The 25,785-nt window shown below is 36.3% G+C and overlaps 2 protein-coding genes across 5 annotated transcripts in view; both read left to right on the top strand.

The window, feature by feature from the left end:
• sulf2a (sulfatase 2a) overlaps positions 1–16,167 on the top strand; it is a 38,520-nt gene extending 22,353 nt beyond the window's left edge. The window contains exons 1-21 of one of the 3 annotated variants that reach the window (XM_051911772.1): positions 918–1,039; positions 2,368–2,607; positions 3,005–3,244; positions 3,348–3,499; positions 4,490–4,659; positions 5,661–5,811; positions 7,874–8,049; positions 8,136–8,264; positions 8,343–8,408; positions 8,655–8,778; positions 8,880–9,078; positions 11,468–11,711; positions 11,812–11,908; positions 12,344–12,438; positions 12,544–12,603; positions 12,712–12,881; positions 12,984–13,126; positions 13,237–13,345; positions 13,437–13,470; positions 14,760–14,813; positions 15,176–16,167. In XM_051911772.1, coding sequence (XP_051767732.1) covers positions 2,427–2,607; positions 3,005–3,244; positions 3,348–3,499; positions 4,490–4,659; positions 5,661–5,811; positions 7,874–8,049; positions 8,136–8,264; positions 8,343–8,408; positions 8,655–8,778; positions 8,880–9,078; positions 11,468–11,711; positions 11,812–11,908; positions 12,344–12,438; positions 12,544–12,603; positions 12,712–12,881; positions 12,984–13,126; positions 13,237–13,345; positions 13,437–13,470; positions 14,760–14,813; positions 15,176–15,206 — 2,625 coding nt within the window. In that variant the 5' untranslated portion in view covers positions 918–1,039; positions 2,368–2,426 and the 3' untranslated portion in view covers positions 15,207–16,167. Of the gene's footprint in view, positions 1–917; positions 1,040–2,367; positions 2,608–3,004; positions 3,245–3,347; positions 3,500–4,489; positions 4,660–5,660; positions 5,812–7,873; positions 8,050–8,135; positions 8,265–8,342; positions 8,409–8,654; positions 8,779–8,879; positions 9,079–11,467; positions 11,712–11,811; positions 11,909–12,343; positions 12,439–12,543; positions 12,604–12,711; positions 12,882–12,983; positions 13,127–13,236; positions 13,346–13,436; positions 13,471–14,759; positions 14,814–15,175 lie in introns of those variants that run through there. The other 2 variants (XM_051911771.1, XM_051911773.1) reach the window with 2 other exon arrangements.
• A 1,328-nt stretch (positions 16,168–17,495) lies between these two features.
• Positions 17,496–25,785, top strand: part of arhgap46a (Rho GTPase activating protein 46a) — a 38,243-nt gene continuing 29,953 nt past the window's right edge. The window contains exon 1 of one of the 2 annotated variants that reach the window (XM_051911765.1): positions 17,496–17,842. Coding sequence is in view for 1 of the 2 variants with exons in the window: in XM_051911764.1 (XP_051767724.1) it covers positions 17,829–17,842 (14 nt within the window). In the remaining variant the exon portion in view is untranslated. The remainder of the gene's footprint in view (positions 17,843–25,785) is intronic. The other variant, XM_051911764.1, reaches the window with a different exon arrangement.

Raw genomic sequence — 25,785 nt, forward strand, 5'->3', positions numbered from 1 at the left:
AATTCAGCAAATTCAGTGTTTCTCAATCGGTCTGTTATGATGGGGATATGGACATTAGGGGAAGACAATGCAAAATGTACATAGTAGGTTATATTAATGAATTACATGTCTTTTTTCTTTTATTGACTCTTACGATAATGATTTGGTTGATATCCACTGTAAAATCCTAGGCAAAACCAAAATGAAACCATTTTCTAATGCATTAAAAACTGGCTGTGAGGTCAGTCTAAACATGCATCTATACATTTCCATAACCAATTTGTATCAGACATCACATACCCTCCCTATTCCAATTAATTAACACCCAACTGTCTTCTCTAATAATGACCTTTTCCTCTTCTAACCTTTGACCCGTATCATTCACCCTCTCTCTGGCTCCTTTTGGCCTGTAGCATGCTGTCATTATCATCCACACCAGCTGCCATGTGTTCAACTGATCCGATCGTTACACTTCGAGAATGAGTCGGTCTCTATGCATCATTAATGATTAATTAATGCCAAGCATCATAAATAAGATCGTTTATATGGACGAGCTCCTCAGTTACTCTGCCCGTGGTGACCGAAAGCCCAAAGGAGTAGAAATGGAGGGTCATTTGAGAAGGAGTGTGTGTGTGCCACTGTCAGTGAATGCCAGTTCGAGTTAATGTTATAAATCTGAAAAATCATTCTGAGAGATCTTCTAGCTGTGTGTGTTAGAGAATGCACAACACAGTATAAACCCTATAGACCTTATGTAGCTCCGCCCCTTTTCAGCGCTGCTGTCGCTGTCTTTTGACTTCCGGTTTGTATTTCCACAGTGATCTTACTATTTATGAATGAACTGCTCATTTTAAAATCTTTCCGGTCTACAGACATTTGTTAAGACATCTGCTTTAAACATAACAATGCTCATGATAACTTTCATTAACTCTACAACAGGTAAATCCACTTCACCAGCTAATTATTCTTCAACAGCGATGCCATAGAAATATACAGAGCTACCGCAAAAAACGGAAGTTCAAAGACAATATTCTAAGATGGCGGCGCGCTTGTTTCTCTGGTAAATAAGGTCTATACGATTCAAAAGTTTGGGTCATTGTAATAATATTTCACGATATTACTGTTTTTACTGTTTCTTGATCAAATAAATGCATCCTTGGTGATGATATCATATCATCTGGAGTCTTTTGTGATAAAAGTTTTTTGTGAGTACATGTTTAAATGCAAAATAAGCTGAATAGACCATTTATTGTGAAAACAAAATCCTTATTTCTGATATCAGAAACAGTAAAGATATGTTTTGTAATATTAAGTGGACCTCAGTGAGAAAAAAAAAAGTTTATGGATGCACCGATACCAGTATCGGTATCGGCCCGATACCAAGCTCTTGTACTTGTACTCGTACTTGTAAAAATACCCCCGATACCAAAGACTGATACCTCACGTGACGTAACTGACAGAATTTTCCGTGAACAGAGACACCGGCGGCAGCAGCAGAAACAATGTCAGCCTCAGAGGTATGGAAATACTTCAAAATTAATGATGACAACACACACATTGCGAACTGCATGCTTTCAATCACAATTCGTTATCGATTAGTGAAGGTGGGATAGGCGGAATCGTGCTGAATGACACAGACCAGAAGCCCTCTCTCGTGCGCACTCTTTCTCTTTCTTGCGTGCGATCAGTTCTCCTTGCGCCTGAATGGTCAAATTCACATAGTTGTCAAAATGTCCATCGTGTGGAGTATCTCATGTAAATACAGTCGGTTATGGCTTAAGTGGATGTAAACATTTGGGTGAAAACAGGATATGTGTCAGTATCCATGGATTCGGTCTTAAAGGGACCGTAGCCTATATTTGTCATTAATGTTAATAAAATAACAAAATATATTAAATAAATGTATACATGGTAAATAAACCTACTGTATCTGAAAAACAAGTTTATTTAATTTGTATCTCTATAGTATTTGTTGTTTGTAATTTGTTTGTAAATTTCTTTTTATATAACAACAATTATATATATTGGTATATATATATATATATATATATATATATATATATGCCCTTTGAAGGTTATTGGACACTGAAAGTTTTGTTCTTCAAGCACATAAAAATTATTACTTTTTTCATTAGAGTAATAATGAAGAAGCTGTCCTACATTCATTAGTCTCACTGTGTTGTGCTTGGAAAACTGCAACATAAAAAAAAAAGAGAGAGAGAGAGAAATTAATAAATGTATAGGCATCGGTATTGGTATCGGCAAATACTAGAAAAAAGTATCGGTACTCGTACTCAGTCCTTAAAAAATGGTATCGGTGCATCCTAAGAAATGTTTGATAATGGACTTATATGTATAAATTACAGTTACTCTTGTTTTGTTTTTCAGGTTGAGAAGAAACTGTGACCTTACTAACTAGTGTGGGAGGTGGAAGACAGGTTAAAGTCATGGCAGTTGGGTGGAGACCGGCCACCCTTCTCCTTGCCTTCATCCTGACGTTCCTCTGCCCCTCGGATGGAACCATATACCTCTCAGGCCAGAGGCTCAGGTCTCGTCTTCAGAGGGATCGACGAAACGTTCGTCCAAACATCATTCTCATTCTCACTGATGACCAGGACATTGAACTCGGTGCGTTGCCTATTTGCATTTCTCATGTTGTGTTTGGTTGTGAATATGTGCGTATTGTGACCTCACGTGTGAGTTTATACAGAGTATGATTCACAATTATGAATCATTATCATATTTAATTCAATTCTCTGGAAAAAAGGGCATCTTACACATTCAGCCCAGTAGCATCGGCCAACTGCTGAGGTCCATTGTGCCAAACATGCAGTTTTTTTACTCGATTTTTGGCACTTTAATCACTGAAGTGGCAACATAATGGGCTCGCTGCTGGTCTTTGTTCAGGCTTTTCATTCAAACCCTTTTAGGGAGGAAATTTATGGTCAAGCATCTGTTACATAAAACAATCTGAATCTATTTTTCTCTTTTCTAATCTACATATATTCTCCGTTTTTCCCTAAAGGCTCCATGCAGGCCATGAACAAAACAAAGCGTATAATGATGCAGGGCGGCACCCACTTCTCCAATGCGTTTGCCACCACTCCGATGTGCTGCCCTTCTCGATCCTCCATCCTGACTGGGAAATATGTGCACAACCACCACACCTACACCAACAACGAGAACTGCTCATCACCGTCCTGGCAGGCCCACCACGAACCACACACTTTTGCCGTCCACCTCAACAATTCAGGCTACAGGACAGGTTAGTAGATAGCTTGTATAATTATCAGTTATTGTTTTTTATATGCAGTATTTTTGCATTTTAAGTTGCTTTTTGATCTCAAAATAATCGATTTCTGTTTCAGCCTTCTTTGGGAAGTACCTGAATGAGTATAATGGCTCTTATGTGCCTCCTGGCTGGAGAGAATGGGTAGCGCTGGTGAAGAACTCTCGTTTCTACAACTACACATTGTGCCGGAACGGTATCCGAGAAAAGCATGGCACACAGTATCCGAAGGTTGGCTGCTGTCTCTTTCCAAAGAACATGACTGAATATTGTATGATGAAACTAATAGTATTTCCTACATACAGTATAGGCCGAGTGTAATACTGTATTTGCCTTTTAAGTTATCTGTGCTTAAACATTTAAGTTAATTCAATAAAAAGACCACATTAGGTCAACTCAATTAAATTAAAGTCTCAACTTATTAGGGTTTACAGTGTAAGCTCATTCACAGTATTTACCATATTATCAATATATATTTAGGGTTGTACAATATTTTGGTACCATATTGGTTGACCACTGAGAGTGATATTAGAGAGTTTAGATATTAGGTATTATTTAACTGAACACACTCATTTCCTCTATTTTTAAATTTATTGTAGATTTGCCGCTATATGATGATAATGTAAAGACCGTCTTTAACAGTGTTATTAAATTATTAATGTATTTATTTGTAATCTTCATCAAATTGCAAAATGAACATCATGCCAATATGCCTAAATTCCCTTATTCCCTTACTAACAATTTATATTGGCAATCAGCAAAATTCATGATCGTAATAAGTTTTAACATGGACAAACATGGTCTAAGATTTAATTACACAATAACGTTCAAGAGTTTGGAGTCAGTAAGAATTTTTAAGTAAATTAATACTTTTATTCAGCAAGGACGCATTTAATTGAACAAATGTGACAGCGAAGACATTCACTGTGTTTCAAAAGCTTTTCATTCAAAATAAATGTTGTTCTTTTCGACTTTATATTCAATATATCACAGTTTCCACAAAAATATATTAAGCAGCACAACTGTTTTCAACATTGATAATAATAAGAAATGTTTCTTGAGCACCAAATCAGCATATTAAAATGATTTCTGAAGGATCATGTGACACTGAAAGACTGGAATATTGGCTGCTGAAAATTCGTAATATTGTTTAGTAAATATATAACAATGATACTTTTTTGTTTTGGACAGATTTCCCTTTTAATATTACTTCTTTTACAGGATTATCTCACTGATGTAATCACAAACGACAGTATCAACTACTTCCGTATGTCAAAGAGGATGTACCCGCACAGGCCTGTGATGATGGTCCTGAGCCACGCTGCCCCCCATGGGCCGGAGGACGCAGCACCTCAGTACAGCAGCGCCTTCCCCAATGCATCTCAGCACATGTAAGACTCTGTTTTTTTCTCTCTCTTACGCACTTGGAGAATTCAGTCTGCATGAGTTCACAGCTTCATGTGGTCTCATAAGTCTCATTTAGTATCAATTTTTCAGTCTTCAGCACTTTATCAAATGTTCTCATGCCATTTGAGATACGACAGCCTAATAAATAATGCTCGCTGTATAGCCACTATTCTCATTACACACTTGCTACTTTTAATAAACCAACGCATATGACTTATTTTCTTGGTTTATTACAGGAACAGAGGTTTGATTATGTATTCTGTGTACAGTAATTGTTTCCATAGTGCCTCCAGCAAATGAGTTTATACAGTAGGCTCAGGAGAGATATACAGTGCTATTATTATAATATCATGATTTATTATTTGCATCTGTATTCATTCATAGGTCCCATTAGAGGTATAAAGCCTATTGCTAGTGCATGTACTGTTATTTTTGTTGGCCTTGTGGTGTTTGATTAGCCTGCAAATTTTTCTGTTCTAAATTAGCATGTTATTTTATGGAAACACATGTGCAATCACAAGTTCACTGTTATTTTACTATTGTTTTTTTTTTTTTTTATGATCATTTTAATTGCTCATTCTTAAAGCTGCAGCTGGTATGCAACTTTATGCAAATCAAAATCTTCACAAACAACAGTGCAAACCAAAAGATGACAATGCATTGGCCTATTACAATATGAAACAAGACTTCAGAATTCAGCACAATGCACAATTTTGCAACAATGACATTTTCAATCTGCAGCACAATGAAATTTCTCAGCAGTGTTATTCAGCACCATGAAGCAGCACACAATGCATTACACACAAAGCTTCTCCATTCACAGACGTTTGTAGCCTCAAGTTATGCACAAAATGTAGGACTGTGACTCTAAATTTCCTTGTCAACAATTTTAAGTTTTACTCAGAGACAGAGAAGTATATAAAAATGTATAATTTCTTCTAATGGCACAGAAAACTTTTTTCAATTCTGAAAATGTCCCACACAGAACACCAAGCTACAACCACGCCCCCAACGCAGACAAGCACTGGATCCTGCGTTACACGGGACCCATGAAGCCTGTGCACATGCAGTTTACCAATATGTTACAGAGAAGAAGGCTACAGACCCTGCTTTCCGTGGATGACAGCGTTGAGAAGGTCACAGATCATGATAACCTCACAATATAGCACATAGATCATATTTTAGATAAAAGTTAGTTCCAATCCTTGTATGTTTTCTTTTTTTGTCCGTGTGGCGTTGTAAGAGTGCTGACACTACTGATATGTTTTTATCACTGTGCCATCCATTAGTAGTGCGAATTTTTCACTGCAGGTTACATCGTTATGCTAGTGAGTGACTGAATGAGTGAGTCAATTAAATAATTCATTCAGGAACAAACCAAGAAGACTATGACTATGTTTATGACTAAGTCAGTAAATCATTCACTGAACTGATTCTTTCAAAACAGATTCATTCAGGAACGATGAATGTGTTGCTCTGAGATGCGCAGTGGTTCTTCTGTGCCTTCCTTTGAAATTATTTCCATTGGCGGAGCAAAATAGACAAACAGAAATTCGCAATATTGTGTCAAGAAAGTACACTACAGTAAATTTTGGGGTCAGTAAGTATTTTTTTTTTAGGAAATGTGTACTTTTATTCAGAAAGAACACATTACAATGATTAAAAGTTATTAAAATTTCTATTTTATTTTAAGTTTGTACAAAAATATTAAGCAGCACAACTGTTTTCAACATTGATAATAATTAAGAAATGTTAGAATGATTAGAATGATTTCTGCATGATCATGTGACACTGAAGACTGGAGTAATGATGCTGAAAATTCAGCTTTGCCATCACAGGAATAAATTACGTTTTAAAATATATTAGAATTGAAAACTATTATAGAAAAGAAAAATATTAATAGAAAATTACTAATAGAAAAGTATTATTTGTTTTAATATTCCTTTTATTTTCACAATATTACTGTTTTTACTATATTTTGATCAAATAAATGCTTAAGAAACTTAAAAAAAACACTTTTCTTAAAAAAAAAATATATATACATTTTCTTAAATGCTTAAAAATAATTAAAAAAAAGCTTACCAACCCCAAACTTTTGAATGGTAGTGCAAGTTACACAATATTTACATCCTACGAGTTTTATGAAAGCAATATTATTTGTTAGTTTACTAGAATAACCAACCCGATCTCACAGCAATTCATATACTGTAAAAAGTACGCTATATCTACTCCATAAAATTTTGGCAACAGATTACAAGCAATATTATTAATTAAATTCAACAAATAGAATTGAGTTAGAATTAATCAAATGAATTCCTTAAAGGTCAACCATTTATAACAAGTAAAATTAAAGTAAAATTTAAACAAAAATATCTGAATAACAGACAGACGTCAAAGATGAATTAAGAACTCTTTTATTTTTTTAATTCCCAACATTGAAGACACCTGATGATAACAAGCAGAATCACTGAAGGAACGAGAAACACAAGAATTAACGGAGGTTTAGATGTTGATGTTGATTTTATTGAAAATGTTTCATCACCATTATGGTGATCAGTGTTTCATTTAGTTGGCCAGTTTGACTCTTTTATGTCAGTTTGTGGTTTTTGTAATGTTGTTTGCTAATTTTAAATAGTTGACTTTTAAAGAATTAATTTGATTAATTCTAACTCAATTCTTATATGTTGAATTTGATTAATAATATTGCGTGTAATCTGTTGCCACAATTTTATTGAGTAGATAGAGCGTATTACTTTTTACTGTGTACGTATTTTACGAGGTGGCTAATTAGTATAACCTCACTCGTATGAATTTGTACGATTTTACAGAAAGCGTCACCCCTAACCCCACCCCAAAACCTACCCATCACTGGGGTCTAGACAAAGCGTACGAAAACGTACAAGTGAGGTCATACGAATTCATATTAGCCACCTTGTAAAATACATACGAATTGTTGTGAGATTGCATTGGAATGACTAGCAAAACCAGAATCTTCTTTCTAGTGAACTAAGCCCAGGACAAATACCTTGTACATGTAAACCCATGGTACTTGGCAATTCTGATTCTGATTGGTGAGGCACATCAGTGTCTAAAACATATGAGAGATACCTCTGAAATGTACAGAAAAAGGTAGAAATGATTGTGCGTAACTAGCCTAGATGTTGTAACCTGCCGTTTACTGTTTTTCCCCCCTCACAGGTTTACAAGATGTTAGTGGAAACTGGGGAGCTTGATAACACCTACATCATTTACATGTCTGATCATGGCTATCACATTGGCCAGTTTGGGTTGGTCAAGGGCAAATCAATGCCATATGAATTTGACATTCGAATCCCCTTCTACCTGAGAGGGCCGAATGTGGAAGCAGGTGCCATGTGAGTCAAAGATATTAACCTCACAACTTTACTGCGAAATGCTAAAAATAACACATTGTTGATTATAAGTTTGTGATCTCCTGCAGTAATCCTCACATAGTCCTGAACGTTGACCTAGCCCCTACCTTGCTGGACATGGCCGGAGTGGATATTCCCTTAGACATGGATGGCAAGTCCATCCTCAAGCTGTTGGAAACAGAACGACCTGTCAACAGGTGCGAAAGTACACCCACATAAACATTTCATGCTCGCAATTCAAAAACACATCCTTTTTCCTCATTATATTCTTCCAGTTTTACCAGGTTTCATTCTTACAAGAAGGCGAAAGTGTGGCGGGATTCATTCCTGGTAGAGAGGGGGTGAGTACATTTGATCAGGCCAGATGAACCCATGCATTTTTAATTGAACTCCGTATCACAAACTCTTACACTGTATCGCTCGGAAAAAGATTTTCAACCCTAGAAATTGATTAGACACGGCTCCATTAAAGAGGCACCAGATGGCACACTGACATCGGACACATCTACGCGTTTCGAATAGGGGCTGTATCTAATTCTTTGCTGTTTTTGAGTGGCAACCTGATGTGATCTCTTTCCGATCTACAGGAAGCCTCTGCATAAGCTAGCAGATGGCAAAGAGGTGGAACAGAATTCGCTGCCAAAGTATCAGCGGGTCAGAGACCTGTGTCAAAGAGCTGAGTACCAGACGCCCTGTGAGCAGCCAGGGCAGGTAAATATTCACTTTCAGTTACCATGGCATATTCCCATGATTATTTCTAGTGATTTCCATCTGTCTAGTGCTTTCTAAGTAACCACTCCTCCTCTGTGCAGAAGTGGCAGTGTATTGAGGATTCCACTGGCATGCCGAGGCTGTTTAAGTGTAAAGGGATGGCGGGTCTCTATGCACCTCGTGCTCTGGGTCTGATGGCTGCCAACAGGGGACAAATCAATGGAGCTCATTCCGCATCGGACCACTGTGACTGTGAACCCAATGTGCCTCTCAAGAGGAAGAAGGCACTCACCAAAAAAAGTGCGTCACAGTATAGTTTCACATATTTTGTCCAGGTGTTCTTGCTTGCTCAGTGGTTAGGAGTCTTACGGAAAAGATTAATAATAATTGTATATGTTGGAGCATTGTGGGCAGCGTTTGGACATATAGCGCAGCTTCTCCTGGTCCAAGGTCCTTTGCTGATCCTGTTCCCCTCTTTCTCATGCCTTTTATCTCTGTCTCATCTATAATATTCAAAATATTTGAATCATTATTTATAATGGGGTTAGTTCCAAGGATGCCTGGAAAAAGCTGTTTGAAAAAGCATTCTCACTTCTCAGGCAGTTGCAATGTGGCTCTTTGGAAGTGTGACGTTTAAAATTTGACATCTTGGGGGAAAATCAGGAAAAGGTATTTTACACTTTTAAGCTCCCTCCAAAAAACTGAACTAGTAAACATCTACTATAATATAATGAAATATTTTAGATTTATATGTAGCAAAAATAAAATAAGTCAGGAAACATGGCTTATTTTATGAAGAAACATGCTTTTTACAGCCAGCGTGGCATCGGCCAAAAGGGGTTTGGATAATTATATACATCAAAACCGTTCACACCAAAATTAAACTTTTCACATAAATTGCCCACCTTCATGTCATACCAAATCTGTATTATTTCCTTATTCTCTGGAACAAAAAGGAGATAGTTTGCAGAATGTCTTTTTGTTGAAATTCGATGGCTCAGTGAGGCCTGCATAGCCAGCAATGACATTTCCTCTCTCAAGATCCATTAATGTACTAAAAACATATTTAAATCAGTTCATGTGAGTACAGTGGTTCAATATTAATATTATAAAGCGACAAGAATATTTTTGGTGCGCCAAAAAAACAAAATAACGACTTATATAGTGATGGCCGATTTCAAAACACTGCTTCATGAAGCTTCGGAGCGTTATGAATCAGCGTGTCGAATCATGATTCGGATCGAGTCAAACCGCCAAACTGCTAAAATCACGTGACTCTGGCGCTCCGAACCGCTGATTTGACACAAAAGATTCATAACGCTCCGAAGCTTCATGAAGCAGTGTTTTGAAATCGGCCATCACTATATAAGGCGTTATTTTGTTTTTTTGCCACACCAAAAATATTCTCGTCACTTTATAATATTAATATTGAACCACTGTACTCACATGAACTGATTTAAATATGTTTTTAGTACATTAATGGATCTTGAGAGAGGAAATGTCATTGCTGGCTATGCAGGCCTCACTGAGCCATCGGATTTCAACAAAAATACCTTAATTTGCGTTCCAAAGATTAACGAAGGTCTTACGGGTGTGGAACGGCATAAGAGTGAGTAATAAATGACATTATTTTCACTTTTGGGTGAACTAACCCTTTAAGTGCCCTTACTTGCAATAAAACTGTTGATTTATACTGTCAAACTCCAAATAGGACAAACATATACCAGTTACTTTAAAGGGTTAGTTCACCCAAAAATGAAAATTCTGTCATTAATTACTCACCCTCATGTCGTTCCACACCCGTAAGACCTTCGTTCATCTTTGGAACACAAATTAAGATATTTTTGATAAAATCCGATGGTTCAGTGAGGCCTCTATTGACAGCAAGATAATTAACACTTTCAGATGTCCAGAAAGCTACTAAAGACATTTTTAAAACAGTTCATGTGACTACAGTGGTTCAACCTTAATGTTATGAAGTGACGAGAATACTTTTTGTGTGCCAAAAAACAAAACAACGACTTTATTCAACAATATCTAGTTATGGATGATTTCAAAACACTGCTTCATGAAGTTTCATAGCTTTACAAATCTTTTTTTGAATCAGTGGTTTGTAGTGTGTATCAAAGTGCCAAAGTCACACGAACCACAGAAATTTCGAAACACTTATGACGTAACAAAGCCTCGTTTACTAAAATCACGTGACTTTGGCGCTCCGAACCACTGATTCGAAACAAAAGATTCGTAAAGCTTCATGAAGCAGTGTTTTGAAATCGTCCATCACAAGATATTGTTTTTTTGGCACACAAAAAGTATTCTCGTCGCTTCATAACATTAAGGTTGAACCACTGTAGTCACATGAACTGTTTTAAATATGTCTTTAGTAGCTTTCTGGGCATCTGAAAGTGTTAATTATCTGGCTGTCAATGGAGGCCTCACTGAGCCATCGGATTTCATCAAAAATATATTAATTTTTCATATTCCAAAGATGTACAAAGGTCTTACGGGTGTGGAACGACATGAGGGTGAGTAATTAATGACAGAATTTTCATTTTTGGGTGAACTAACCCTTTAATATTTAAGGATCATATTCATGTACTAGACCAAATTAGTCCATGATATAGGTATGATAGCAGTTTAACCAATAATATACCTGTATCTGTAACAAAGTCCATGTGCAATATTCCAGAGTTGAAGTCCAAGAAGAGTTTGCCACGGAATCGTTGGGCTCGCTCTATCCCGTATCACTTGGACTCAAATGTGTACACTCTGGACCTGGAGAAGGGCTACCAGCCGCTTAACCTGAACACCAGCCTTATGCTAGGCAGAAAGCAGGCCGTGTATGGAGAGAACGAAGAATATAGCGGAATGGGACCCGCAGACAACAATTTCAACACCCTTACGCCACCTGCTGCTCTTAAAGTCACCTACAGGTTCATTATAGACAGTCAGTTACTGTGCATCTAATGTCAGTGAAAAACAATTAACACAAAAAAATCTTTACATTATGTAAAACGATTCTTTTTTGTTCAGATGCTCAATACTGATGAATGACACGGTCAGGTGTGATGGTGGACTATATAAATCTCTACAAGCATGGAAAGATCACAAACTACACATTGAGCATGAGGTAAGATCATGATTAAATTGTTCTAATGCGTTCTGGCAAGGTTTTCTCAAAGTTATAAATGAATGTTTTTCCAGTAACTTTAATAGAATGTTTGTTCAGAGTTATAATAATGTTCTCAAAACGTTAGCACAAAAACATTTTTATACATCATTCATGGAACTTTTTAGTTCATCTAATGTTTTTTTTTTTACTACTTATTTCAGAATGTTCAGACAACATTCAAAAGTAACGTTCCCTTAACGTTTTCAAAATTATAAAATGGACCTTTCCCTTAACATTCATATAACCATGAAAAAACGTTTTTAAAACTTTTTGAACATTTAAGACATTTTGAACATTCAGAAAACTTACATAACTTTTGCAAAATGTTCTTAGAACATATTTCAGTTAGCCAGTTTAGGTTCTACTTTTAACCACATTTTGCTCTTTGATTAGATTGAGACTTTGCAGACCAAAATAAAGAACCTCAGAGAGGTCAAAGGGCATCTAAAGCAGGTTCGACCAAAAGAGTGTGAATGCAACCAAAACATGTAAGCCTCCACTATCACTTTAAATAAAGCTATTCATACTTTCATTAACTGTTGGCTTGATCTTTTTCACACAATTGACATAATCATGTAATATTTGCTTTAAAGGTATCAGTACAACAATAGAGCACTGTTAAAACTCAAATCAGGCCGGATACATTCAGTCAAGTAGGTTTTCATTCATCATCTGTCATTAACAGGAAGGCACATTAATGCATTATCGCTAATGTTGAAATCTAACAGTTGATAGTAAAGTCATTTTCCTTTTAATCTAAGTAGAATGACCTCCAAAGATAAGAAACAGTGGCTGATGAAAGAGCAGAAACGCAGGAAGAAGCTGAGGAAGCTCCTGAAGCGCCTCCGTAATAATGACACTTGCAGCATGCCTGGCCTCACTTGCTTTACTCATGACAACCAACACTGGCAGACCGCCCCCTTCTGGACAAGTACTGCATAGGACATTACACCACAAACACAAAAACTTTTTTTCCCACTTAATGATTAAATAATGATGTAATTTCACTTATTTTATCTTTTTGTGTTGACAGTGGGGCCATTTTGTGCTTGCACGAGTGCCAACAATAATACTTACTGGTGTCTGAGGACTATCAATGATACACACAACTTCCTATTTTGTGAGTTTGCCACTGGCTTCCTGGAGTATTTTGATCTTAACACAGATCCTTATCAGGTAGTTCTTTATCTTTTTATCTCCTTTACAATTTATAATCATTTAATAAGATTTGTCAAGTAGTCTTGGTGACCCCCATCATTTCCACTGCTGTTATTTTCTGTGTGCAGCTGATGAATGGCGTGAGCACGCTTGATCGTGATGCAGTGAATCACATGCACCAGCAGCTCATGAAACTGCGCAGCTGCAAAGGTCACAAAGAGTGCAATCAGGAGACAGGTGAGTCATGCCATGTATTTGATGTTGCATTTCAACATAATACCAATAAACATACGATTTATAACCCAATGACACATCATATCTCTTACAGGCGGAAAAGAAAGAAACTCTTTGTACGATTATAGGTATGACTTCATTCTTATTTTTAAGAGAATATTATTAATATGTTTATATATGTGATTCTATATATTTGAAATAGAAATAATTTGTAACATTATAAATGTGCTATTTTGATCAATTAAATATGTGACCCTGGACCACAAAACCAGTCATAAGTTGGGTATATTTGTAGCAATAGCCAACGATACATTGAATGGGTCAAAATTAACGATTTTTCTTCTATGCCAAAAATCATTAGATTATTAAGTAAAGATCATGTTACATGAAGATATTTTGTGAATTTCCTACTGTAAATATATCAAAAATGTATTTTTGTGAGTGGATATGTGTTGCTAAAGACTTCATCTGGACAACTTTAAAGGCGATTTTCTCAATATTTTGATTTTTTTTGCACCATCAGATTCCAGATTTTTTAATAGTTGTATCTCGGCCAAATATTGTTCTATGCTAACAAACCATACATCAATGGAAAGCTTATTTATTCAGAATATTTATTCAAAATTGACCCTTATGACTGGTTTTGTGTCACATATGTCACATATGTCCTTGCTGAATAAATATTATTAAAAATATTATTAAAGAATCCTAAAAAATGTATCAAGGTTCCCACAAAAATATTAAGCAACAAAACTGTTTTCAACATTGATAATAACAGGAGCACCAAATCATCATATTAGAATGATTTCTGAAGGATCATGTGACACTGAACACTGGCGTAATGATGCTGACAATTCAGCTTTACCATCACAGGAATAAATTACATTTAAAAAAAAAAATGAAAACATTTATTTTAAATTGTAATAATATTTCATAGTGTGTTTACTTACTTTTTTTTATTAAATAAATACAGCCTTGGTGAGCATAAGAGACTTCAAAAAATGTCTATTAATATAGTTATATTAGTATATTAGTTAGTTATAAAGGCTTTATCAGATCTGGAACTTGGGAAATAAATTATTTCCTACTTTTGTTATGTGTGTTTGCTGGCGTGTGTGTATGTGTGTGTGTTTGTGTGTTCCTGGTAAACCCTACATTGCAGTAATACCAGAAATCTTTGACCTTGTCAGGTCATTTTTTTTGTTCTGCATGAGGAAAACAGCTTATAAATCATACAGAGTAATGCTTTTTGAAACTGTACAAATGCATACAGTTTTCTGTGAGGGTTGTGTTTAGGGTTAGGTGACAGAATGTACAGTTTGTACAGTATAAAAATCACTGTCTATGGAAAGTCTCCATAAAACATGGAAACCTAATGTGTTTGTGTTTGTGTGTGTGTTTTCTCCACATGCTTCAGGCCCCTTCATCGTCGAAAGAGGCCAAAAGTGAAGAAACCGTCCTCCAAATCAATGTGAGTTTGTTGTACACACCATCTGCTTAATATAATTCAGCCAGCCAATTATCAGCACTAATCCTCAGTAGCCCTCCTCCCTCTGTCATACAGTGTATGAGCATGCTGTCCCTCACTGCATGAGCATCTTTTCAATTCTCCTGACATTCCTTTATATACACACGTGACGACAAGAGTCCTTCATTACTGATGAGAAAAAGTGTGTTAACAAAGTACAGAGTGGTGCAGACTGTCCCACTGCCATTATTACACATTGTCCTCATTTTGTACATGACTTTCTTTCGTCTTTATGTTGTTCATACTCTGCTTAAACCTGGAGTCTGGTTATCAGAACTAAGATTACCTATTGTCTGTTTACACAGGGGCCAAATCTGGGAAGGATGGGTAGGTTAGTTTGTCTCTACTATCCACTGTGAAGGATGCGCAGAGGTGAGGAATGTGAACCGATGAACTCCTGACCTGAGGACAGCAAGTAAATTGTGCAAACGTCCAGCTATAATGAAGTGTGGAATCGGAGAGAGTCGTATCAGTCCACACTTATTTGATATATATCATCTCATTTTCTCTCTCAATGCATTTTTCTTTTTACATTTTTTTTTTATTATTATTTACTACATTTTTTTGGGAACTTTTTAATGAAAGACTTTTCACCATAATGGATTTTTTTAATGAGCCAGTCTCAAAACAGCACCTAATGTTTTGTGGCTAAGATCGATCACCTTCACTGCTCTCAAAAGACAAGAAAACTCACATGGCTCATCAATGAGATATAAACTTGTCATCTATAAACACACTACTCCTTTATCATTCCTGTAAGACTGTGATGTGGGACTCTGTTAAATGCAGGGCCGATGTGCTCTGACTTCTCTGCTGCTGTGGATATTGTAATATTACCCTCAAACCGAAAATCCCAAGGAAACGTCATGATACTTCACACATGTTGTGCTGTATAATGTTAATGTCACCCGCAACTTGTGTGATTCCATTTATGGAAATGTTGCTTTTTGAAACATGGTGCTACTGTAAGTTAACACTTGGAACTGAATGCTGCATAATATGTATTTGAATGTATGTGCAATTAATGTAAATATTAGTATATTTTTTACCAGACTGAACATATGGGAGTTCCTCTTTGAGAGCACCCTCAGTCTAACAAATGTTTTATGTTTATCTGAATGCACTTATGAATAACATACTAAACAGTGTTGGAGTAATGATGTGTTATAATAGTTAAATTCAAATATCTGTGTAGGTGTCATCACAAACCAATTCACTCCGTTTTGCTGTTTTCCATCGGCTTGAAATATGGAAAACAATTAAGGTTGTAGTTGGTGAATAAAGTGTTAAATACCCAGGTTTACTCCTTTTTTATGTTCTCTATATATCTTTTTTGTTTAGTTTAGAAAAAAGACAATAACTTAAAAAACAACTAAAATCGATTTACTGGTCTCTCATGTTCGTCTTTTGGCTAGGTTTAAAGGGGTTTTGGGCACTTTAAAGCTCCTCAGATTGGGAGACCATCCGAAGACGTTGTTTATCTAAACTGGGAGACCATTTAAAGGGTTAGTTCACCCAAAAATGAAAATAATGTCATTTATTACTCACCCTCATGCCGTTCCAACGCAAATTAAGATATTTTTTGTTGAAATCCGATGGCTCAGTGAGGCCTCCATAGCCAGCAATGACATTTCCTCTCTCAAGATCCATTAATGTACTAAAAACATATTTAAATCAGTTCATGTGAGTACAGTGGTTCAATAATAATATTATAAAGCGACGAGAATATTTTTGGTGCGCCAAAAAAACAAAATAACGACTTATATAGTGATGGCCGATTTCAAAACACTGCTTCATGAAGCTTCGGAGCGTTATGAATCGGCGTGTCGAATCAGCGGTTCGGAGCGCCAAAGTCACGTGATTTCAGCAGTTTGGCGGTTTGACACGCGATCCGAATCATGATTCGACACAAAAGATTCATAACGCTCCGAAGCTTCATGAAGCAGTGTTTTGAAATCGGCCATCACTATATAAGTCGTTATTTTGTTTTTTTGGCGCACCAAAAATATTCTCGTGGCTTTATAATATTAATATTGAACCACTGTACTCACATGAACTGATTTAAATATGTTTTTAGTACATTAATGGATCTTAAGAGAGGAAATGTCATTGCTGGCTATGCAGGCCTCACTGAGCCATTGGATTTCAACAAAAATATCTTAATTTGCGTTCCGAAGACGAACGAAGGTCTTACGGGTGTGGAACGGCATGAGGGTGAGTAATAAATGGCATTATTTTCATTTTTGGGTGAACTAACCCTTTAAACCATTTTTTTCAGCAGTCATGAATATTTTAAATTGTATTTTACTTATAAAATAGATTTCTGTTGGTACAGGTCTCTCGTCTTGTTTTTGTCACCCTGAAAGCTCATGAAAATAGATGAATAGTTTTCTTGTGATTTCTTTTACCCTGCTGCTGCATAAAAAAAGTTAAAACCAGACTGTGAGACCAGATAGAGCAGCCCAAACCTAAACTATTTTACATTTATGGTGTATTTTCAGCAGGATATCATAACAGAGACACTTTGTGTTGCCTTGTTCACCAGCAGGTGGCGCTTTTTTGAATAATCCGATATAAATCCCTTCAGGCAATCAAACATATGAATCCAACTCCACCTGAACTTGCACCTGTCGTGTAGTATAAACCAACACCAAAACTCTCCACCACATATAGTTTGTTTTACTGAACTTTTTGGGCGTCACGTTTACTAAACTGTTTTTGAGTTGCTGTATCTGTGTGTAGGGGGTGGAGAGAGAGAGAGAAAGAGAGAGAGAGGTGCTCACGAGACACCCCCAGCTCACACGCACGCAGCAGCACAGGCGGTCGAGCATTCAGGACTCTGAATATATCACGAAGCTCTCGCGCAGGACGTCCGACAGACCGAAGAGATAAAGTTTTACCGTCGTTACGCTACCCTTTTATACTTTTTTGTGGTTTAACCGTACAATGTGAGAAGAAATGGCTGGGAAAAGGTAAGTTTGAATCTTTCTTTTGGAAAATGAATCACGTTTTGACACGAGAGGTTAGCGCCGTGTCTCGCTTGTACGTTAGCCGCTCAACTAGTTATAGATCTGTAAATTAGCTATGACTTACTAGGAAACTACAAATACAACTTAATTTGCTTTAGAAATCGGCGATAAGTCAGTATGAAGGAAAATATGGAGATTGTGTGAATGAAGAGATGATTTTCCCACGACTCACGAGGAGTCAGTCAAATGTGATATTTTGTTCAGTTTGCTGCTGTCGTTTGTTCAGTCGTGTCATTAAATCAGCATCACTGCCGGAGGCCAACTGTTTCGACCATGTATTTGAACTGATTTGATTTGAACTGACTTTACTATAAACATGGCTCAGTTTTGACTAGTGTTCCTCTTACTGTAATCTCAGACTGATCTCAATTGATAAAAGAAAAGGATAAACTACAATACTGTTTACTGATCTTGAGACGCGGGACAAAACAGGTTTCACAACTTTCCCTGTCATTCGGTTGTTTTTTTTATTCTATTATTATGCAATCGGAGATGATCACTAGAATATATTTGGCTACCTCTTTTTAACTTTTTACAACTGTGTCCTTACTTTTGGTCAACACATATTTATTAAAAAAAGTTAAGTCAGTCTTTTTCCTGAAGATTTTTCCATAATTTACTCCATCTGAGTTCAACAACATCACACAGACTCTGGTGAGATTTGTTTTGCTGTGCTTCTATTTTTTTCTATCACAATCATCATATTTACACTACCAGTCAAAAGTTTTAAAACATTACTATTTTTAATGTTTTTGTCTCTTATTCTCATTAAGGCTGCATTTATTTCATAATAAATACAGAAAAAAACAATAATATTGTGAAATATTATTACAATTTAAAATTATGGTTTTCTATTTTAATATACTTTAAAATATAATTTATTTCTGTGATGCAAAGCTGAATTGTCAGCATCATTACTCCAGTCTTCAGTGTCACTTCAGAAATCATTGTAATATGCTGATTTATTATCAATGCTTAATATTATAACTTTTTCAGGATTCTTTGATGAATAAAAAGTTAAAAAAATATCAGCATTTATTTAAAATAGAAATCTTTTGTAACAATATACACAATTTCGTTCAAAAGTTTGGGGTCAGTAGTTGTTTTTCTTTCTTTTTTTTTGAAAGAAATGAATAGTTTTATTCACCACGGATGTGTTTAATTGATAAAAAGTGATAGTAAAGATTTATATTGTTAGAAAAGATTTATAATTTGAATAAATGCTGTTCTTTTTAACCTTTTATTCATCAATGAATCCTGAAAAAGTATCACAGGTTCCAAAATAATATTAAGCAGCACAACTGTTTCCAACATTGATAATAAATCATCATATTAGAATGATTTCTGAAGGATCATGTGACACTGAAGACTGGAGTAATGATGCTGAAAATTCAGCTTTGATCACAGAAATAAATTATATTTTAAAGTATATTAAAATAGAAAACCATCATTTTAAATTGTAATAATATTTTACAATATTATTGTTTTTTCTGTATTTATTATGAAATAAATGCAGCCTCAAAAAACATCAAAAATAGTAATGTTTCCAAACTTTTGACTGGTAGTGTATATCATACAAATTATAGAGAATGTTTTGGAATTATTATATAATTTCTCTAATTAAGACTTTATTTTTTTGCGCTATTAGTAACTCCAGAAAAAGCGATTAGTGCATTTAATAAACAAATGATGGCTGTGGTGACAATTCAATAGATGGCGCTTAAAATTAGAAACCATCCTGTACGCTCGATTTATTCATTCATTGAAGTGCTGGATTTGTCATTTTATTTTATAATAAATATATATGGCATAATGGCACATACTTTTTTTTTTTTTTAATCTGACAGTGATGACAAATGCATATTTTAGAAAAAAAAACAGGAAGAATCAGGAGGTTGCACCCAAACCCAATGAACATGTTGATATGTAAACTATATTTAGTTTTTCAGCTGTTGCCTGTTTTGTTCCAGTATTCAAAAATCAGTGTATGAGATAGTGAATCTGGTCTAATTCTTAATATCGGCTGATGGTTACAGGAAACCACCAGAACCCTCTTTGATATCCCACAATACCTTCTGTCGCCTTTACTGTGGTTACAAGCATTGAAGTCACATAATGTGAGCTGTGGACACATGTTGCTTTAGCTGGTGCTGCACTGCCAGAAAAACACAAAGCATGTGTTTAGTGCAGGGTTACAGCTGTACGAATTAATTAAATTCATTAAATTAACGTCTTTTTCCACCCTGCGCTTGATTATGACACAGATGCTGAAGTGTAAATAGATGAAAAGAGGTGGTTGAAAGACTTCTGTGAGTGTGGACCGTTTGATGTAACACTACCGAGCTTTGATCAGCCGTAGTATTGATGGCTCTCTGTTCTTCTCTCTTCAGAAGCTGAGCAGGGGTATGACATCGGACACTTGATGCTTTTAACATTGCGATGTCTCTATGAAGCTCAAGTTTGAAGCTTGTTTAAAATTCTTCAGATGGTGTTCTACTAGTTTTGCACCACTCAAGAAACTCTAATATGATAAAAGACCGTTAACTGAAGTTAATGGACACTTTTGTGGTCGTTCCGGCTACTAGTGAGTGTAAATGTATGTTTTGACATGCTGAGGTTTATCTTTGATCCAGAATGGGATCTCACAATAGGATGTTTTCCACTGTTTGCATATCTGGTACACAATAGTGTGCAGACAAAGGGAGGACGTAGCATTGTGACAGCAGTTTAGCACCAGTGTTTTAACAAGACCTTTGAGCTCAATGTGAAAAGCACCCAATGGCCCATCTCCAGCGCTCTGCCTGCGGGCGTGTCTCGCGGGCCAGTGACTTGCTTTTCCATTCCATGATTCGGTTCTTTTGTATAGATGATAAACTGTGAATCTGTGCGTCACAAATAGTCTTGTGGCTTTTTAAAAAATACATTGAATTTCAGCTGTCATGTACTTCACAGTTTTGTTTTTGTTGTTCTGGCAAAGACATTAGCTATGTTTCCATCCACCTATTTTTATGCACATTTTGGGATATTGCATTAAAAAACGCTGGATGGAAATGGCAAGATGCTCATAAATTCTAAAAATGTGCTTAAAAAACTTATGCAGTTGGGTGATTTTTTTATGCAATACAAAAACATGCGCATAAACTAGGATGGAAACACTTTTACCGAATAAATTTCTTGATATGCATCAAAAAAGACATGTGACTTTGCGATGGGATGGACCAACCAGTGGACTGATCTTGTTGCACAACATCTGAAATTGTTTTGGTCATTCTGTAATGCCAAAGTCTGTCGTTAAAGTGGTTCGGTATAATTTCCTCCCAGAAGCGCCTCGCACGATTGCGTTCACAAACGCCAGGCATCTGAATATAAGATAACATGATAACGTTTATGCGTTTTGTCTGCGCGCTCTGAGGTGCAAGTAATTTATTATATACGAAAATTATTATACAGTGGCTTCTGCTGCAACAACTTCCATTTTTCTTAGTGATATTTAGCGGCAGTTTATCAGGAAGTGATGATTTTCTTCTCTTCGACTCACTGGATGGAAACAGTGCTTTATTCGCAAATGTTTTATACGTTAAATTCGCAACTTTGGATGGAAACATAGATATCAACAGATCTTTGGGTTTTACATTGCACGCATTTCCGTAATGCGTCACCTTTGAAGGTGCAATTTTAAAAGGATGTGCACATTTATAAAAAAAAAAGAAGAAAAAAAAAGACCAAGTCATCTTAAAGTTGGCATGAAGTGGAAACTCATCCTGTTTTCTAAATATATCTTATGGATCATATTATGAACTATTCATCTATGGGTTTTTTTTTAAACTTGACCATCCCAATGAAAACGGCTGACTTTTCTCTGTTGATGAAACCCGGTCCTTTCTTACAATTTTGCAAGTTTGCATTCAGGTGTCTCTCCATTCAATAGGGGTTATGCGCAATCTAACTTCCGTATTCTGTAAAACAGATCAGATTGCTTCCGGTTTAGGTCTTTTGTTTGTGCTTCATGAAAATAATTGCTGTTTTATTTTAAGAAAACTTAAAAATAGTGAGCAAAGATGAGCATAACTGATGTCCCCCACATATGCAGATATGCACATATGCATTCTTCTTCTTCACACTAACGTCTAGATATTTAATAGAATAAAACACCTATAACAATGTGAACTAGGTAGTTTCGCTGATTACCTTAAAAGTCCATAGATATGCCGTCAGTTCATACTGCTTTTAACACTTTCTCTGACAAGCGGATGCAATGAGACCAGTTTTCCAGTTTGGTCATGTGATGTTCGACATATACCATATACATATATTAACAACTGATGGGTAGAATCAAGTCCCCGCCTATATATATTTTTTTTTGATAATCTGTTTCACACAGATGTATATGGAAGCCCGTTTCCACTAAATAAAAAGGATGAAAACAGTAATTGCGACTTTTTTCTCAGAATTCTGACTTTTTTCTCACAATTGTGTGATATAAAGTCACAATTCTGAGATATAAACTCGCAATTGCAAGAAAAATTGTCAGAATTGCGAGAAAAAAAGTTTCACACAATTGTGAGAAAAAAGTCAGAATTGTGACTTTATATCATGCAATTGCAAGTTTATATCTCACAATTCTGACTTTATAACACGCAATTGTGAGAAAAAAGTCAGAATTCTGAGATAAAAAGTCGCAATTACTGTTTTTATTTTTTTATTTAGTGGCGGAAACGGGCTTCCATAGATGTATGTCACAATACGTTACATTGTGACTTTAACTAATTAACTAGTTGACTGATAGGTCTTAAGGAAGCGTTTCTTAGACACATTATTTAATTCAAAACCAACCTGTTTGTATGCTTTGGATTTTATGGGCCAACATTACTGGGCCAATAAATCACAGTTGGATATGATTTGATCATAGCCTTGTAAAACACTTTTATAATTATATTAGTGTTATTTTAATTGTTTCACTGGTATTAATTCCTGTGTTTGTTCAGGATGGGGCACTTATAATGCAGCTGTTGACCCTACCTTGACTGTTAATATGCTAATCTTATCCAAAACCTGAAAGCATTATTTTTATCCTGTCCTTACTTAGAACTCACTACTAAGCTCTGAAACAAACATGAACAACTCAATCAGTTGGGCATTCAGGGCTCCCGTTCCCATCTCCTAGGAGCTCACTTTGACAACGTCGTCTTTGAGGTGGTTAGGTGACCTCTGACCCTGCTCCCACCCAGTCACTCAGCCTGACCATCAACACTATGAGGAAATTTGATGCGTTGAATTTGATACTTTTAAACATTAAAAGTAAGATGTTAACGTTTGCCCATCGCAGACGTTATGATAAAATCATCATGTTCAGCAGGGATGGTCAGCTCAGAGAACAGTTAATCTCTTATCTTGCTAAATCTTTACAGTTGTCTCTGTATTTCAAAATGAGATGTTCATTCGAAAGAAGTATTGATACTGACGCTGACAGCTGGTAGTAGACAAGCGAATCTGTATTTGAGCACACATCCACTCTGCTACCTTCAGTGTGTCTTACCCCCTCACACATGTCCGTTCACGTCTCACTGTTACTGTCAATGTGCTCGTTTGTCCTGAATAAGGCCGTTGGAGTTGTGTGTGTGCATGCCGGAAAACAGCAGGCTTGTCAGATTTGTCCCCTCTAGAAAGAAGATTTATTGTTTTGCTAACACAGTTGCTGTTTGGCAGTTACAGACTTCCCACCCAGAGTAGAAATTTCCGGCAGCACTGTCCGTTGAGACAGGAAGTAGTTCAGCAGCAGTGTGGACAAAAAGAGCCATATAACACATACAGGCAGTGCATCATCCCAATGAGGTCAACTTTTCTTGCTTTATATAGAAAGAATTCTCGGAAGGGGGTTGTAGTTCAGCATCTCAGACCCCTTATCCTTACCCCAAAGCCACACCCCCCCCGCTGAGGCATGACTCGGGTTCTGATTGGCCACCAGTGCCGTGAGAGCTTTAATTGTAAAGGGGGTTGCTCCAAATGAATAGAGGCTGATGGTTGTGCTAACAATGCTCTCCATTGTCATGACCCCATTATCCATTAGTAATGGGTGGAATTCTCACATATTGTCATGCATATGATACTGACTTACTACAATTTGGCTAGACAGTTTGATGCCCTCCTTCTTTTAACCTCAACACTTGAGTACTATCTGCTTTAGTTATCATCATCTCAGGAAAAGCAAGAGACATTAGCAAGATTTTTGAGTGATTTCCACATTTACACCACAAAAAAATAAAACATTTTCTCAATCATTAAGTTCCAATAAAAATATCAGAGGATCCTTAAAACAAGATACATTTACTTTGGAAGCAAAATGACTTGATACTAAGTTAAATAAATAACATTTTGTGAGCTTTAAACTTAAAACAAGTGGGATAAGAATTGAAATTGAGTTTATTTTTCATACCCTATTGGCAAACAGTTTATTTAGTAATTGAACTTTGAGTTAATATTAGTCATTTTGCTTATCTAGTAAATGTTTATTTTTTTAAAGGCACGTGAAATGGAAAAAACGTAGGGGACTTGGACATTATTTTTTTATTGGATGGAGGAAGTTCTGAATCTGAACTTGCAGTTGATTGTCAGAAAGGAGTGGGGTTTGAGTGAACTAAGGCTGCATTTACACTGCAAGTCTTAATGCACAGATCCGATCTTTTGGACGACGTGCTTACATTTCTTTTAAAAGTGACCTGTATCCGATGTCTCCTTTTTACACTGCACTTGGCGAAACGTACCAAAAATAGCATACATGACATCACAAATCAATTTCATTGGTCCAGTGAGTTTAATTTATTGACATGAATTCATATAGAAACCCTTTTAATGCGATAGTTACATCCCAAGATCAAAATAATACAAATTCTTCACGACAGTATACGAACACAGCTCCGCTGGAAGCGTGCGAGTTGAACAATACTCGGGTAGATATTTGTTAAACATGTCACAGCTTCTGGGTTCGAATCTGCCATCCTATACTAGGTTTTTTTAGTCATTAAAACCAATGCGTTCATCAGTGATTGAATATCAAGGGCAGGTACAAGTTTGTGTGCTTTTTATTTTGTGGTTTCAATGGAACAAATAGGTAGAGTCTCCACAACGGGACTGAAGCGCCTGTTTGTGCATGAGCCGTCGTCACTGACAACAGCGGCAATGAACACTCATTAGTGTGATTTCAAGAGCAACACATTTCAACGTCAGAACGCTTTTTATTTAACACGAACAAATGAAATTAATACCCTGCCAGTCAACTAGAGATGTTCTGTTTGTTATAGGTATGTCTGTACCGTGAAATGTTAAAAAAGCCTCACTTTTCGATGACACAGGAGTCGCATTTACAGGGGAATATGCGATCTGTCCGCTTACACGGCAGGCGCAAACGCACGAATCCGATTCATATCTGATTTATTTCCATATATGAATGAGGCATTGAAACCGATCTGTGAAAATCAGAATCCATGCACTTTTTACACGGTCGTGGCTCATTCTCGATCTGTGCCACATGGGAGGAAAAAATTGGAATTGGGTCACTTGAACCATGCAGAGTAAATGGGGCCTAAATGTTTGGAGAAGACCAGGGTACGTCACCAGAGAGAAATCTGCTGTTTAACTCGAAAGACATTTAGATTAAAAGTTACTAGCTCAAAAAAAGGAATCTATGCATGGATTTCAAACAGATGACTGTGATTGTATTCATTGCCGTTTTTAATTCTAGCTTGAGTTGACGGTACTTATAACTAAGTACCATAAGATAATGCTGAGGGTTTGGTTTTGATAGGGATAGGCTTATTTTCTTATGTCTAATCCAATCGAATGCCCTGTGCCTGTAGTTTTAAATCACTTTTATTGTAAACAAATACAAA

The sequence above is a fragment of the Ctenopharyngodon idella genome, chromosome 11, assembly GCF_019924925.1.
Source record: "Ctenopharyngodon idella isolate HZGC_01 chromosome 11, HZGC01, whole genome shotgun sequence".
NCBI classification, from domain to species: domain Eukaryota; kingdom Metazoa; phylum Chordata; class Actinopteri; order Cypriniformes; family Xenocyprididae; genus Ctenopharyngodon; species Ctenopharyngodon idella.